At 40.0% G+C, this 15,033-nt stretch overlaps 1 protein-coding gene across 5 annotated transcripts in view; it reads right to left on the bottom strand.

Moving 5' to 3' along the window:
• LOC147306968 (traf2 and NCK-interacting protein kinase-like) overlaps nt 1-15,033 on the bottom strand; it is a 59,648-nt gene extending 44,615 nt beyond the window's left edge. For all 5 annotated transcript variants that reach the window (XM_086275269.1, XM_086275266.1, XM_086275267.1 and 2 more), the window contains exons 1-2: nt 14,624-15,033; nt 4,267-4,332 (exon numbers count right to left, since the gene is read on the bottom strand). In XM_086275269.1, coding sequence (XP_086131395.1) covers nt 4,267-4,332; nt 14,624-14,680 — 123 coding nt within the window. In that variant the 5' untranslated portion in view covers nt 14,681-15,033. The remainder of the gene's footprint in view (nt 1-4,266; nt 4,333-14,623) is intronic.

Raw genomic sequence — 15,033 nt, 5'->3', positions numbered from 1 at the left:
CATGGTCCTTTGCTGCGTGACTTCCAGCAGATAAGGAAGATAAAAAAGAAACACCTTTGAAGTTTTATTCAGTTCCTTAAGAGGGCAGGGAGGGAGGAGGAGGAGGAGAAGAACTGGGGAGGGGAGCAAGACAGGCAGAGCACTGCAGGTAAAAAAACAACAACAACAAAAAAACACAACAAAAACATCATTTTCAGGATAAGTGAAACCCATGACATTTTCAGAAGAATACACACGACCTTGACTGCTGAACACATGAAAGGAGCATACACAGTGACAAGAGGAAATGTCAGACACTGCACGATCCTTGTATACACATTGATTTAGACACACGTACACCAGTGCAATAACCGGAAACCATGCAGGTGCTCTCTTTACAGCATCACTGTCACAGTGGGTGAGCATACACTAGAAAAGCCCACACGGCCCAGGTCCTCAACTGTCACGTCTTCTTCACTGTGTGTGTGTGTGTGTGTGTGTGTGTGTGTGTGTGTGTGTGTGTGTCTTTCAGACTGACTAGTGAATATTTAAAGAGGGTGCAGTAAGCAGCAGCAGCAGCAGCAGAGTGGATGTGTTCTGCCACCAGAGAGAAAAAGACTGGTCGCCTTCTTTCCACTTATTTTTACTGCTTCCTCACTGTGTGAAGACAGCAAAGTCACAGAGAGGGGAGGGGCCGATATGTGCAAACAACACACACACAAACACACGCAAAAGTATAAAATGGTTTATTGCTGTGAAGGCCAAGGAGACAGTTGATGAGATGATGTATATGGGTGTCACACATCCATCCATGTGTGTGAATGCGTGTATCAGTTTGCACTCCTGTGACCATGATATGATTAGTTGCCATCTCTAGTTGTCTTTTTGCCCATCAAGCTGAAAAATCACTTCTCCCACGGGAATGGCAAGAAACTGTGATTAATCAATTAGCAGATCAATAACCCTGTCAGTCAATAAGGCAACCTGTCAGTTTCTTCCTATGTCCTATAGTGCCAAAAGAGGTGAGGAGTCTTTCCTCATTTGGAGAAGTACAGCTGACATAAAATATTCACAGGCATCAGGAAGAAAGAAAGGAAGACGGACATAACAGAAGTATTATAAGTATAACAAGAGAGTGAGTGGAGGTGATGGCTAAATAAAGGGAATAAAAGTGGGGAATACAGATGAGGCACAGGGACAACAGTGAAATCTAAAGGAGGAAGCCGAGAGAGTGGAAGATGAAGAGAGAGGGAAGTGGAGAGAGAAGGTATTTAATTATTCAGCATTACCCATGTTCTCTATTTATGGCCCTTTTAAACCTGGCAGTAGAAGCTATATATATATATATGCACATACTGTAGGCACACTGTCCCCCCTTAAGTAGAGTTCACTGGGGATGTTTCAATACAGAAAACAGAGGAAACAAAAGAATGAACGTGATTATATATTGATAAGAGAAATCCACAAAAGCAAAAGGATGAAAAGTAAGAGGATGTGCAGGCAGAGGAGGAAGAACTAGCAACATAACCACCATGGATCTCTCATGTGAGAGGAGTGAAGGCAGGGTAAAAATATTTTCCATCATTGGCTACGTCTCTGAACTATTTCTGCTGTCAAAGAAACTACAACAAAAATGATAATGTGGATAGATAGTTTTTTATTGTGATAAGATTTTAGGCATATATAAGAAGGAAAGGAGTGAAAGAGAGATGGTGGAAAGAGAACTGAGAGCCAGATCTGTATCATTTAACTAGATGGAGTAATGGAATTGCTGATAAACCTGTTATCTCTTGCTCACAGGCACACAAACGTGGAACTATGTGGCACATTAGTGCCCTTCTTTAACCAATAATATAAAACAATGCTGCTATCACACACAAATGGATGCACAAAACCATGCATGCATAGTAAACCTATAGCTTCACTATACACATAGTTCACCGAGTGCAATTTACTACAGCAGAATAAGGCAAACTCATTTTGTGTTTTTCCTGCTGTAGGAATAGAATTGAGAAAACACTTTTTTTTTTTACTTTTTCTTATAATCTTTCTATTCAGTTAAAGTGTAGATGTAAAAATGCCTTAAAACTTATTAAAAATTAAAACTTATTAAAGTTTTAATAACCTCAAAGCTAGCTTTAATTTTTTTTTTCATCCATATGATTTTTTTTACTTGTTATTTATGGTTTATTTGAAACTGTAGCACACCACAAATCAAGGCATAACTTGTTAACTTGTACTCTGTGATCACATAAACATCAGAAAAACTGGCCCCTGAGCAACTTGAATATATTTTGGGAATCAAAACAAAGAGTCAAATCATTTTTGCAGTCTGTCTGACTCTTATCTCCTTCTGCTCTTTTCATCTGAGCGAAAAAAGGCAAACTGCACAGCACGCTGACAAGGATTCACTGATGCAGAACAGAGATACCACAGCTCTAAAGAATGATATTGTCCTGTGTTATTTTTCTCATATAACAAGTGTTTAAAATGATTCAGAACGAGCCAGAGCAATTCCACTTCACTAATACCCGCCAGGCTGAAGGTCAGTTTATCATCTCAGTGAGTCAGAGGTTCACCTGCTCAAAAAACGTTGATCCTCTTCAGGCAGCCTGCCTGAAAGAGGAACCTCAGCTGTGTGAGAAATTTAAAATAGATGACATTTTTGCTCAAGTGACTCTGCTGCTTATCTCTGTGTCTGAGACTGATCTTTCCTAGTTTAAGCTGTATTTATAGAGCACTGAACAGGATGATATTTGAAGTTTAATCTTTTTTTCTGCTATGTTTGTCCCTTTCATACAGCTATTATGACAGATAGGCCTTCATTTTTTTCATTAAAATTAAACTGGCAGTCCAAAATCTAAATATATGAGGATTCATATCACATATGAAAAAAGAAACCGGAAAACCCAACAGCCAATTACCATTCTGAGAAGAGAAACAACACTTCAAACCTCATTATCATCCTAAATTTGATCCCATTGTTACAGTTTTCAACACGCAGCACAGTTTGCTTTGTAAGCATTTCCAGGCACATACTTGTACCACCAAGAGTAACCATTATTCTCAAGCCATTTGTCATTAAATTTGCATTCCCCCACTTCCATACAGTAACAAAGAGGAATGACTAGCAAGCCCTTTTTCCTAATCATCATATTCCAGTCTGGCACTGAGCCTATGATTCTTTTTTTAGCCACAAAAATAAGCTAATTTATCAAATCAGCTTAATTGTTAAATAAATACGGGTGAGTGGGACTGTAAAGTATAGCCTTAACAAAGCACTCACATTGTGTGAGGTAAATGTGTATCAGAGGGGAGAAAGCGGCATGTGTGTGTGTGTGTGTGTCATGGAAAATTTCTTGGTCAAGTGACTGAAAAAGTTTAAGACCAACCTGGGCCTGAAGTTTCAAACAATATTATTATTTATTTATTTGTAGACTAAAAAAATAAAGATTCTACTGGTTATTATTATTTCTGTTTTTCGTCCTTTCTGGATCTTACAAACAACCACACACACACATATTTTTAGAAGTGTGGATAAGTATGTCTGACCTTTGTCTGACCTTTCATTTGGTTAAATAGGCTCCTCTCCATCACCACCTGACCGTAAGTCTCTGGTTCATTAGACACATCCTCAAGCATGCAAAATACATGCACTGAAGGCTTTCAGAGTCAGAGGCTGTCCACATATTTTATCGGTCCATATATTTAAACATATTTATTCCAACTAGGGGTCATTAAACAGAGTGACACAGGCTGCTTCCCTATCCTGCAGAGAGGCAAAATAAAGCAGCAGAATCAGGAAAAGGAAGCAAGGAACAGAGAACGACAGGCTGTCATGAAGAGAAGAGGAAGCTCAGACAGTGACATGGACTGAGAGATTCTGTTTAAATAACTGTGGGAAACAGCTGAGCCCATCTGACAACAAAAAGCACAAACCACAGTGATGTCACAAATGCAGACCGACTTAGCACGAGTACTTCCTGTGTCCCAGAAAAACCTCAAAAGGTTAAAGCATTGCTGAGATAAGAGAGGTCTAAAAACAGTAAAGAGAGTAAAGTGTTATTTAAAGGGACAAGAAAAATTAGCAGGTTATCGTACTTTTACACATCTACAGTTTCACCACAGCTGTGGGGTTTCTTTTATCTCCTGTATTATTTCCTATGCTCCTTCATTTACATTGTCTTTCTTTGTTTCACGCGGGCTACTTGCAGAGGCTAAATAAAAAACTGATAAGAATGAGGAGCATGCTATCAGAACGACATTCTTAGTGTATATAAGTCTCACCTTGTACACCTGCCCATATGTGCCATTTCCCACCAGCTCAACCAGCTCAAAGATGCCGACGGGATCCTGTAAATTCAAAGAAAAGACAGTGGAATGGTTAGAATACAGACACTCAGCTCTACATAACCTTAAAACAAACTCAGATTGTTTGAATGCAATAAGGTATGGCATATGTTTGCACAGAAAAGCCTTCAGCTGGTCTAAGTCTTAGGTACAGGAAGAGACAGCTTCACAGCTGCCAGATGAATTGTCTAGAAATTTTAATCAGATGGTGATCAGAGATGAGTCTAAAGAGAAGCAAATGAGCGGTGATATGGGGGTTTAAGTAACTTTACATCCAGCGCCATCATCAAAAAAAGGATTACATTCCCTCCAGCCTTAGCTTCATCTTATGTTTATTGCTCAGTGATAAATGTTAGCATGTTAACAGACAAATTATATCTACTTAACATCAACACACTGTAATTCTGAGCATGCTAGCATGTTGATGTTGCATGCAGCGTTGAGTCTTTTAATCCATATTACAACAGTGGGCATGTATTCTAAACAGTGCAGGTAGTTTAAATGAGCAGTAATGTCTCAGTAAAGCTCCCAGAGTGTTGATACACTATTCTGAAATGCAGTGCTGGATTGCTTTAGGCATGCATCCAGACTAGCTAATAATTTAAGCCCACGGTCGCTAGGTTGCCAACACAACTCAACGCATCTTTGAAAAGGAGCAGCTTGAACTGAGCATAAAACCCACTGACCCTGTGCACACACACACACACACACACACACACACACACACCTCCCCCTTCCTTTCTGCTGCACGTTGCTACGGCATTCCAACAATAGCTGGCATTTACCCTCTCCTTCCTTCTCTCTCTCTTTCTTTCTCCCTGTCTCTTTCACACTCTCTCTGCTCCTCCAGCTTCTGTTTTCCAACCAGCTGAAGTCCATCTATGTCTGTCTCACTCTTTTATCTGCACTTTGCTCTCATTCCAACAGTGAATGAGGTTCAGAGTTCCAGAAACACTGAGGTCCTTTTACCAGCTTTACCAGCTTTTCTCCCCGCCGCTGTCATTCACAAGTTTGATAAATGTGGCCATCATTCATCAATACATCAACTGTCCTCAACCAGAACGCTGGAGCTATTCTTGAGGTTTTATTCACTCGACATGTTCATGATGACAACACAATAAAGCATGTAATCTTACAATGATAGTTCAGACTTTTGAAAATGTCATTACCAGCTCACTGGAATGTGGATTACAGTATGTTACAGCCAACTCTACTGGGTATTCAAATAAATCTTTGATCCGTTTTTTATATTCCATTCTTCTTTTAGAGCAAAAGAAGATGTTTAAAAATGTGATTCTTCAACTGGGGGCAAAGCTAAAGGCTTATTTCATTGCTGATTCACCAAAAATAAACTGCACTATTATGTAGATCTACACTGGGACTCATACAAACCTAAAGAACAGAGAGTTTTACACAATACTCCTTTCTCACAGACAATTCCCCTCTCAATAATACATCTTTTTTTTAATTTCTATTCTGAACAGCCACACATGTATTCTATTTGCATCCTTGTCCCTCTTTTCTAACCTTATCACTTTCCTCCCGTCTTGCATTCGCAGTTCATCTATTTTTTTTTTTTTTATCACGTACTTTCTCTTTCTCACTGTTTGCACTTCACATTCATATCATGTCTGTGAATTTTCAATTGAACTTGCAGCTAACTTTGCTGGCATGACACGTGCGCTACCACAGTGCTAGTGAACCACATACCACAGATGAAAAAAGATTTTCCTCTGATGTTAAACAGGTAACGCTATAGCCTATTTTAAGGGGTTTGCATAAATGTTAAGACTTCTAAAATGCATTTTCTCCTTCTTCTGTTCTTCTGTCTCAACTTCCCCCTCTTCCTTCTCAGTGTCTCTGCCTTTCCCCATCCCTCCCTTTGTCTCTCTCACTCTGTCTCCATATGTTTGTTTCTGTTGGTCTCAGCAGACCTGTCAACCTGTCAGCTGTTTCTGAAGACAGGGCCTTGCGCTTTTCTTGTTCCCTTCTTCCTGTTTTCTGTCGTTTTTCACCCCTCCGTTGTGTTCTGCAGACGCCAGCACACACATGCGCTTTTCCTCGTACACAAACGCACGCGCACACATCGCAAAACTCATTCTCTCACTTTCTGTCTCAAGTACATCCTCCCGCTGTCTAGCTCTCTCACACTCTCAAAACTACATGCACACAAAAACACACACACTGTGCCAATAACACACTCCTACACAGGGATAGTGTTCAAATGTTCTAACAAGTATGAGTGGGCACAAAATGATGAGTGTATGTCTAAGTAAATGCTTGTGCACGTGAAAGAGAGAAAGTTAGAGAGAGACTGCTAGTTGCTTTTAACAGTGCTAACATGGGCATTCTGAGTGTGCATGTGACCGGTGTTGCCAGCTTATAGAGGTAGATTATTTCACCGTTTACTTTCTTTATCTCTCACTACTTCTGTGTGTGCATCTCCATGTGTGTGCTTGACAGCTGTGTGAATCAACTCTCAGAGCCGCAAACAAAGTTCTGACAGTCTGTCTCGAGATTCATCGAAGGATGCCTTCTCGTTTCCTTTTTTGTTTACACACAACAGAAACGTTCACGTGCAAAAAAAAGAAAAGAAAATACATATAGGTACAAAGGCAATGCTTCAGTTCATACATATCTTTAGGCTTACCCACAAAAATATAGTACAATATCATTCATATTTTAGAGGCCACTTGCAGAATCAGCTCTCGGCACGTGGCCACCTCTAAGACTGCATCTGCGTCTGTGCGTCTGTGGGTTGGAGTTCCCTGTAACTGAAACAATTCGGCCTACTTCCTTGTTTTGTTTTGGGGGTTTTTTTTTTTTCATTTTGTTTTCCTGCTGAGTCTTTGCCAGGGTCACATGACAGCCATATGACCCCATTGGTGGCCAATTAATCATGCTGTGCGTCTCTATAAAGCTGCTGAATAACAGTACATTAAAAATAGCTTGTGATACATTAAAAAAAGTGCTCAGAGAAAGAAGAATGAGGATCCACCAACAGATGTAAAGACACCCACAGACAACTTTTGAGCAGAGGCTTCTGTCTGATGACGGTGCAGTTTTTTTTCTTACTTAGCTTTATTCCAGTTCAGACGCTTCTCTAAGAATTTTTCAAAGCCACAAAAGAACACGACTTCCTTTATTTTCTATAAGCCGTTGCAACATGATAGAAGCATGACACTGACTGGTCACCGATAACCTTTATTGTACTTCATACAGCTTTTCTAATAAGTTAATGTAGGTAACAGCTAATTGACCAATTGTCAGCGATGATTTTATTGGCCAATAGCTATCTGCAAATCTATCACTATCAGTATTTATAACAGCTGACAAATTAAAATGTAAAAAGTAATGAGCAATTCAATAACTACACATAACAAAAGTTACAGAAAAAAAACATATCGGTCGTTATATGTAATAGCAGATTTTTAAAGCACCAAATATCGGTAGCAGTATCAGTCTTAAAAATCCTATATCAGTCAGGCTCTAGTCACAAGTACATTGTATTAACTTTTGGTACATGAGATGAATACAGTAATGGCTTGTCTCTTTTGCTCCAGACAGAGAATATTGGCCCATGAGCAGCAGAGTCCATTAATAATGGATTTTTAAGAGCAGGCCTGCAGCCCTTGTGAAAGCCACTTTACGACATGTGTGAGGACTTTTACTGACTGCATTCATTCTTTCATTCTACAGCCTAACCTTAATTCTCTCCACTACATTCCTAACTTTAACTCCTATCTAACCAAAAGCTAATCCTAGCTTTAACCTTAAAACTAATGTTAAAACCAGAGCAAATTACTCACATAAAATCGCTATCAGGTGATCTAAGCATGGCTGAATACACATGGAAACATAATCAATCTGATCAGAACAAGTTGCATGCAAAGGCCATAAGAAATGCAGCTGACTCTTAAATATATATTGCTTGCTCCAGCGGATTACAAGGCTGAGAGGGCCATGTGTAAACAAGGTAATTAAAGATTTTCAGTAGAGCTATTAACAACGAATCAACTGTTACTTACAAAGTAGACTCACCCTTCTTGAGAAGTAATGTATGACTCAATGCTTTGTTGCCTGACACATTTTGATGCATTCGAGGTATGTGAATTCCTTTGACAAAACCACACCTCGATGCCATTGTGTAAAGTCTAACCAAAGCCACTTTTACTCTCTAATGCTGTGTCTGTTTGTTCATTGTATCAGCCATATATCAGCTGTGTTATGAATTAAACCAATACTAAATCTAAAGATCACATTGCACTAGAGAGTAGTCACTAAGGTCTTTGTATGAGATTTTACTTAGTTCTGATTTCTCTTATGAGTTCAGCTCCAAACATTAGTATTCATATCAATCACACAACACAGTTACATACTTTAAAAATATGCTCAAGTGACATGTGACTTCAAATTAAAAGTGGAGAGGAAAAATGAAAAATAAAATTAAGACAGAGGCAACACATTTAACACACAAAAACAGCAGTACAATAAGTGAACATTAGAGTCCCGATGAAATTGAAAATAATCACTGCAGATGCTGGAAATCTAATCTATGACAGTACATTTACATGGTGACACAAACAATTATTCTTCCGGTTTAGTGAATCAGTTTGCAGCTACATCCCAATCACGCTACATTTTACCAGCTATCTTTATCTTTGTGAATGACAGACCAACAGCAGATAGCTTATTCAATGCAAAGTTTAGAGTCATATATTTATAATATAGCAGAGAAAGACAGAAGGTCTATTAAGGTTAAATCATCACATCTGAGAAGATAAGCTATGAGTATTCTGATTAAGATGACGATTTACAAAACCACTTCTCAAATTATTTGTTTAAAAAAAATTGGCTTATCAGAAAATAACAAATTCTTTCAGGTCTTTTAGCATATTTTTATTGTACATTCCTGCTGCTAAAAAGTAAGACTTTGAAGTGTCTTTATAGTCATAACAGTCATGATTATTTCAACCAGACCCAGCAGTGAGTTGTGCAAGCTTTGCAACGAAAGCTGAGGAAATAAAATTAAAATTGCACAAATCTCTATTTTCACATAGACAATTGCTAAACTTGTATAACGTTACGCGTAATGTGATGTGGGTCAAACTAACAAACCACATGACTAAGACAACTGGCAGTTGATGTGAATACTATTGATCATCCTGTTGCAATGCTGTGTTTTGAACTTTTGGATTCTGGCAATTATTTGAATCTTTCATGATACAACTGTAAACTAAAAAAAAAAACCCACATGGCAATACTACTGGCCCAATATACAGCCCACACCCCTATACCGCAAAATTGCTCTAGAAAGTCTTAAGGATTGCGACAAAGAGCTCAAGAGGTTGACTCCAGATGGCCAAAATGTGTATACCATATAAGCTGACAGTACATCCATATTGTGCTTAAAACTTATCAAATAATCCCAATGCACCCTGAGTTACTATAACATGGCTTATGTATAGTTTTGTATCGCACAACAGTACTTTAGCATTATATCACCAGCCTTTATGCAGTAAAAGTTAAACTCAAAATGTTACTTTTTACACTCACCAAGATCAAGATTTTTGCCAAGCTCATATTTACCTATTGTATATCTGTAGTATATCTTTCTGTGCATTAGCCAGTGACCAGGTGAGTGCAGTTAATTTTTGTAGAAAGTGATTTTCAGAGATGTGAGGTGGATTGAATTAGGGACTCTAAGAGGATGATAGGAGTCATGCTGGGGCCAGCTTTGCCTCTTATAAAACCACTTACACTTAACAACACAGCTCAACACTGCTTGTTTTTACAAGGAGATGTCGTTGTAGCCCAATTCCCAGTACATCTCACCCAGACATGTACAGTACATTAGCAGGAGTCCACTTCTAATCACAGATTAACAGGCCACTGAAGAGGGTACACGCTGCAGGGTTTGTTCTGCAATGCAACAGAACCTCTCGCCACCCGATTCTGCCAACTTGCAATCTCACACCTTTCCCTATCCCCATTTGCCCATCACTCCTCCCCTTCTGCATGAATTGCTTTTCTACATCCCTCTGTCATTTCAATACATTTTTCTTTCCTTGCTGCCCTGCACAATGTGAGTGTGACACAATGGAGGGATCACTCCTATTATGGACTTGTCTGCATGCACATGATTCCTTCAAACACTTCAGATCAAGTGTAAGTGTGCACTTGTGCGTCACTGAATGAGAGGGGTGAAAAAGGAAGCTAGTATGTGGTGCAGTGCATACTTTCAAACATGCTGGAATAGAACGCATTCGATATGTTGCACTTTGACTGTTTTAAGTCATGGAACTGGAGCTCTTGATGTTTTTCATGATGTTTGCCATGCATAATGCAAACCAGGAGTTTACAAACTCACGGAGGACATCAAGGTGGCTACGTGCATCTTTTTTATACAGTCTACATTTGGTTTTTGTCAAGCACTTCTAAGAAGTCGTTTAGAAAGCAGACAGTGCGGTCAGTGCTTATACACAACAAACTACTCATGTGAGGTTTGCCAAGGAATCCTTTCCTACATCTTTTCTTGGCTCACTTACTTTTTTCCTGAAATGAGCTAGCAAGTTGCAAGAAGCAAAATACCAGCATTTATTAATTTGATATCATAGTTTTATATACTGATTATTACATTTTTAAAGGATTTTAATCATTCATAAACACACACAAAATGTGTAATACATAGTTTACAACACTAAAATAGTTAAAGGCACATAACTGTTTACAACAACTCTTTCAGGTACCATATCAAGTGATGGTTTTTATAGATCTAATAAAGTACAATAATTAAAATGTGCCCATCAATCCTTATAGATGCTTACAAATATATTATGGTATGTTATAAATAATTAATTAACTATAATAATAATAAAAGCTACACTGGAGGGCTTAAATAAGTAAAACATGCATGCAGACCACAACTACTTATACATTTTAATACTTATGGCAGGGAATTAAAGCTTTAATCTAACTCCATTAGTGACTTGAGGGGGAAAAAATAGGTCAACTAGAAGCAGGCAGGCACAGTGGAAGGGAGGGTGGGAGGGAGAGGGGCATTTCTCAGCGACAGTCTGCCATACAGTATATAGACTATTCATGAATAAGCTCTGTGTAAGCCTTGGGCACTGCTGTGGCCCCGTTACTATGGAGTCCATAGTGAGGGGCAGAGGAATGTGGCCTTACTGGGCAACAGGGATTGAGAGGGAGAGGCTCTAGAGATGGGTCTTTGCCTTGAACTACTTTAGTCACTGGTCACATCTCCACCTTTACCCCGAGCTCAGCCCTCTTGTCATTTTCTTCTTCCCTTCTTGGGTTCTCTCACTGTCTCTCAATGTTCCTGTAAATCTCTCTAAGCTGCCTTCATCTTCAATCCAGCTTTCTCCCTCTGCGTTTTCTCTTAGTCTTTCTCTGACCATGTCACTATCCCTTCATCCTTTCACCTTTTCTCGCTTTCATCTCAGCTTTCACACCTGACTCCCAGCACAGCACATTAGTCTACTGCCAGTATTAGTGTGTGGTGTGTGTGTCTGTGTGTGTATTACTCTGGCTGGACTTCCTGCTGGTTTGCCATCTGTTGCTCTAGTCAGCTGACTAGATGAGCTTGTGCTCCTGACACCTCTGACCTGTGTGTGTTCGCATCACTTTGCATAAAAACCACTGTCTGTATTTAAAGAATTTTTAAAGTATTCAACCTTGTATGATATTTTTTTATGGTTATTGCGGGTCATGGTAGGATGGGCCAGAGCAGCAACATTTCTGTGAATGCCTCTAGTAAGTCTGGCCTTCCCCACTAAAATAAAACATGATGCATCTATGCAGGTGCCGCAGGGTTGATGTGTCACACCAGCAGATGTTGCAGAGACCTGACAAGGCATATGAAAACAAAGCAAGAGAGGAAAAAATGCAGAGGCAGCAAACATGAAAAACCACTTCTTTTTCCACTTTACTTCCCACTCAATTCTGTCTGTCTCTTGTAAGTGTGTGTGTCTGTGTGATGCTCATTGTGCCTATAAGGAAGCTCTAGCCCTGGAACAGCCCCCCACCCCCCCCCAACCATACACTCATATAGACTAAAACACAATGCCCCACCATCTTCACCAAGCCCAGTATTTATAAGCCCCCACTCAACCCTCCCCACCTCGTCAGAGCCAGCTGACCTACTTCCTGTCTAGCCAGTCCAGCAGTGGATGACTGTAACTTCATCTTAGACCATGTGTGTGTCTGTCTATGTGTGTGTGCGCGCACGTATGTATTGCTCGGGAAGATAGGTATTGTTCGTACATGTTGAATGGACAAACCTTGGTTTGTTTAAGACTTCTCTGGAAATCATTGTTTATTTCAGCTTGTAAAACATGTTGTTCAGGTTGTGTAACTTGGTTACGGAGGAAATCACATAAGACATTCACAACATAATATTACAAGGAAATAGCTGGAGTATAGTGTTGGGGAAAAATATTAAAATAAAAGTTTTGGCTTCCCTTAATGTAGCATTATGGTGGTAGGAAATCTCTATTCTATTTTTTCTGTTCTATTTTGTCCACTTCCATCTTTTGACTCAAGTACTATTTTTATGAAAAATATGAAAACTTTTTTTAGAGCTGCACCACTTCATCAAATGAAATATGTAACATAGGATTCTGCTCTTGCCAAAAACCTTTAAGCCTCTTAGTGTTTTGAAATCATCACTACTTTTAAGATAGTAGTAATCATTTGACAAAATTAAATATTCCGATACTCCTAAATGCACTTCTATGTAAAGGCAAACATGCGCATCTGCACATCAATGTAAGCTGCCTCTAAGTCACAGTGACAGACACTTGAAATCCTGCCTCCTAAAGAATAAGGCATCCATGGCTGAACTCCCACTCGCCTCCTCATTCCTCTTTCAGTGTTTCTCTGTCTGTTTTGTTCTACTCCTCTTCTTCTTTCAGATTTCTCTTTCCATTCTGTCTTTAATAGAGCTTGTCCCGCTGATGAAATTTTGCTAGGTGTAAACCTGAAAAGTAGCACTTATTTTCCTAAACACTTGATTCACAATTCCTTGGAAATGTTATTCTTCTTTCAAGCAGTGCAAGGAGGTGGGCGCAGAGACATAATGCTAGGAGACAGAGCGACTGGCAGAGAGACAGGGAGGTACATTCACTCAGTCAGATAGTCAAGGTGATAGAAAAACAGGTGATGAAATTGATAGAAAAGAAATGGAATGGAGGTAGATGGATGAGTTGGTGTTAGTGGAGCAGAAACAAGTAGGCGAGAAACCATGAAGCAAGCAAGAGACCAGCAAAGACAGAACCGGAGACAAAAATGGCATGTGGGCACAAACAGACGACAACTGCGCTGTGTGAGAGAGACAAAGCAAGAGGGATGTGGTTTTGTTTCTCAAAGCGGCAAACGGGTCTTTAGCTGAAGCATCCCTTACTGCTTTATGCAGTTGACTATCAGCTTGGCAGACACCTACACATTAGAAACACACGTACTGCCCAATGAAGTGAAAATACGGGTCTGCACACATAAACACCGGCTGTTTGTGTATGCCTGTCTGTTTGTGTGCACATGTGTGTGTGCGTGTTTGTGTGTATTATGGCTTACAGCACATACTGGATGAACAAAAGAACTGGCTATTGCAGCATGCAAGGCTTCAGTTGTGACTTTGAGTAGGTTACAGTGACTACAGGTAGGTTGGCACACTTCCCTCTCTCTCTTGCACACACACGCGCACACATACACTGAGTAAATACCATGATGAACAGCAAAAGAGAGGAAATCTGGATGAATATGAGTTTGACTTAAAAGCAGTTTCTGTCGTGTTCTTACAATACACAAGCCAAGAGAATCAGCAGCGTGTGGTTGAAATAGGTTAAATTCCACTCTGAATCAATTCTGATGAGGCTATAATAGGCTGGCCCACTGAAAGAAGATACACAACACCCCCTATCCAGGTCAGCAAAATCACAGCCTCAACCTCAATTCAGCATCACACACAACACCGACCTTCCTGTAACTGACTTGAATGAAAATAAGCCTTCAGATGTGCGAGCCAGCTGTAATGTTAGTTAATGTCTATATATAATTTGATCTATAATTTGACACACTGTGGCGGCCCGTCTCCCGCACATCCGCCTTTTGCAGCCTCCTCTGCTCTGTGCCGGTTGTTATTCAGGGAGCACTGTCAGGTGCAAGAGAAGGAGGAACGCGCGAGTGCACACATCAATTTTCTTACACACAGACACGCACACACACACTTTTTCTTTTTTTTCTTTAACAGAAATTAAACGTAAATTAATCTTACTCTCAAAGTAGATAGGTCGATTTCGTCCAGGCTCCGTGCTGGAGAGTCACTCGCCATGATGGAGGACACAAAAAAGCGACTGTCTGTTGTCCGATATCCAGAAACGGTCTTAGCTGTCACGACTGTGTGGTCTCCTCTGCTGCTAGGTCTCTACTATTCCCCCTCTCTCTTGCACAGTGATGTGTCAATGGATGAGAAAATAATATCAGTCCCTTTCTCGTCAGCAGCTGGACGCTCCTCGGGCCTGGAGCGCACAGCTAGAGCGCAAACGCGCGGATGATAGAAAGCGATAGCACCGTGTACATCAACACTTGGAAGTCCATGTCTGCGGGATGTAGACCATACAGAGTAAGGTGAAGCAATACGGAGACTGATTTGTTTCTGGTACAGAAGCTGCTGTGACAGCCAGC

Source organism: Aulonocara sp. 'chitande type north' Nkhata Bay, linkage group LG19 (assembly GCF_057382095.1).
Source record: "Aulonocara sp. 'chitande type north' Nkhata Bay isolate Kocher_YH1m ecotype deep benthic linkage group LG19, A_spYH_male_GT1.1, whole genome shotgun sequence".
NCBI lineage: Eukaryota > Metazoa > Chordata > Actinopteri > Cichliformes > Cichlidae > Aulonocara > Aulonocara sp. 'chitande type north' Nkhata Bay.
This window is presented reverse-complemented; position numbering and strand designations above follow the sequence as displayed.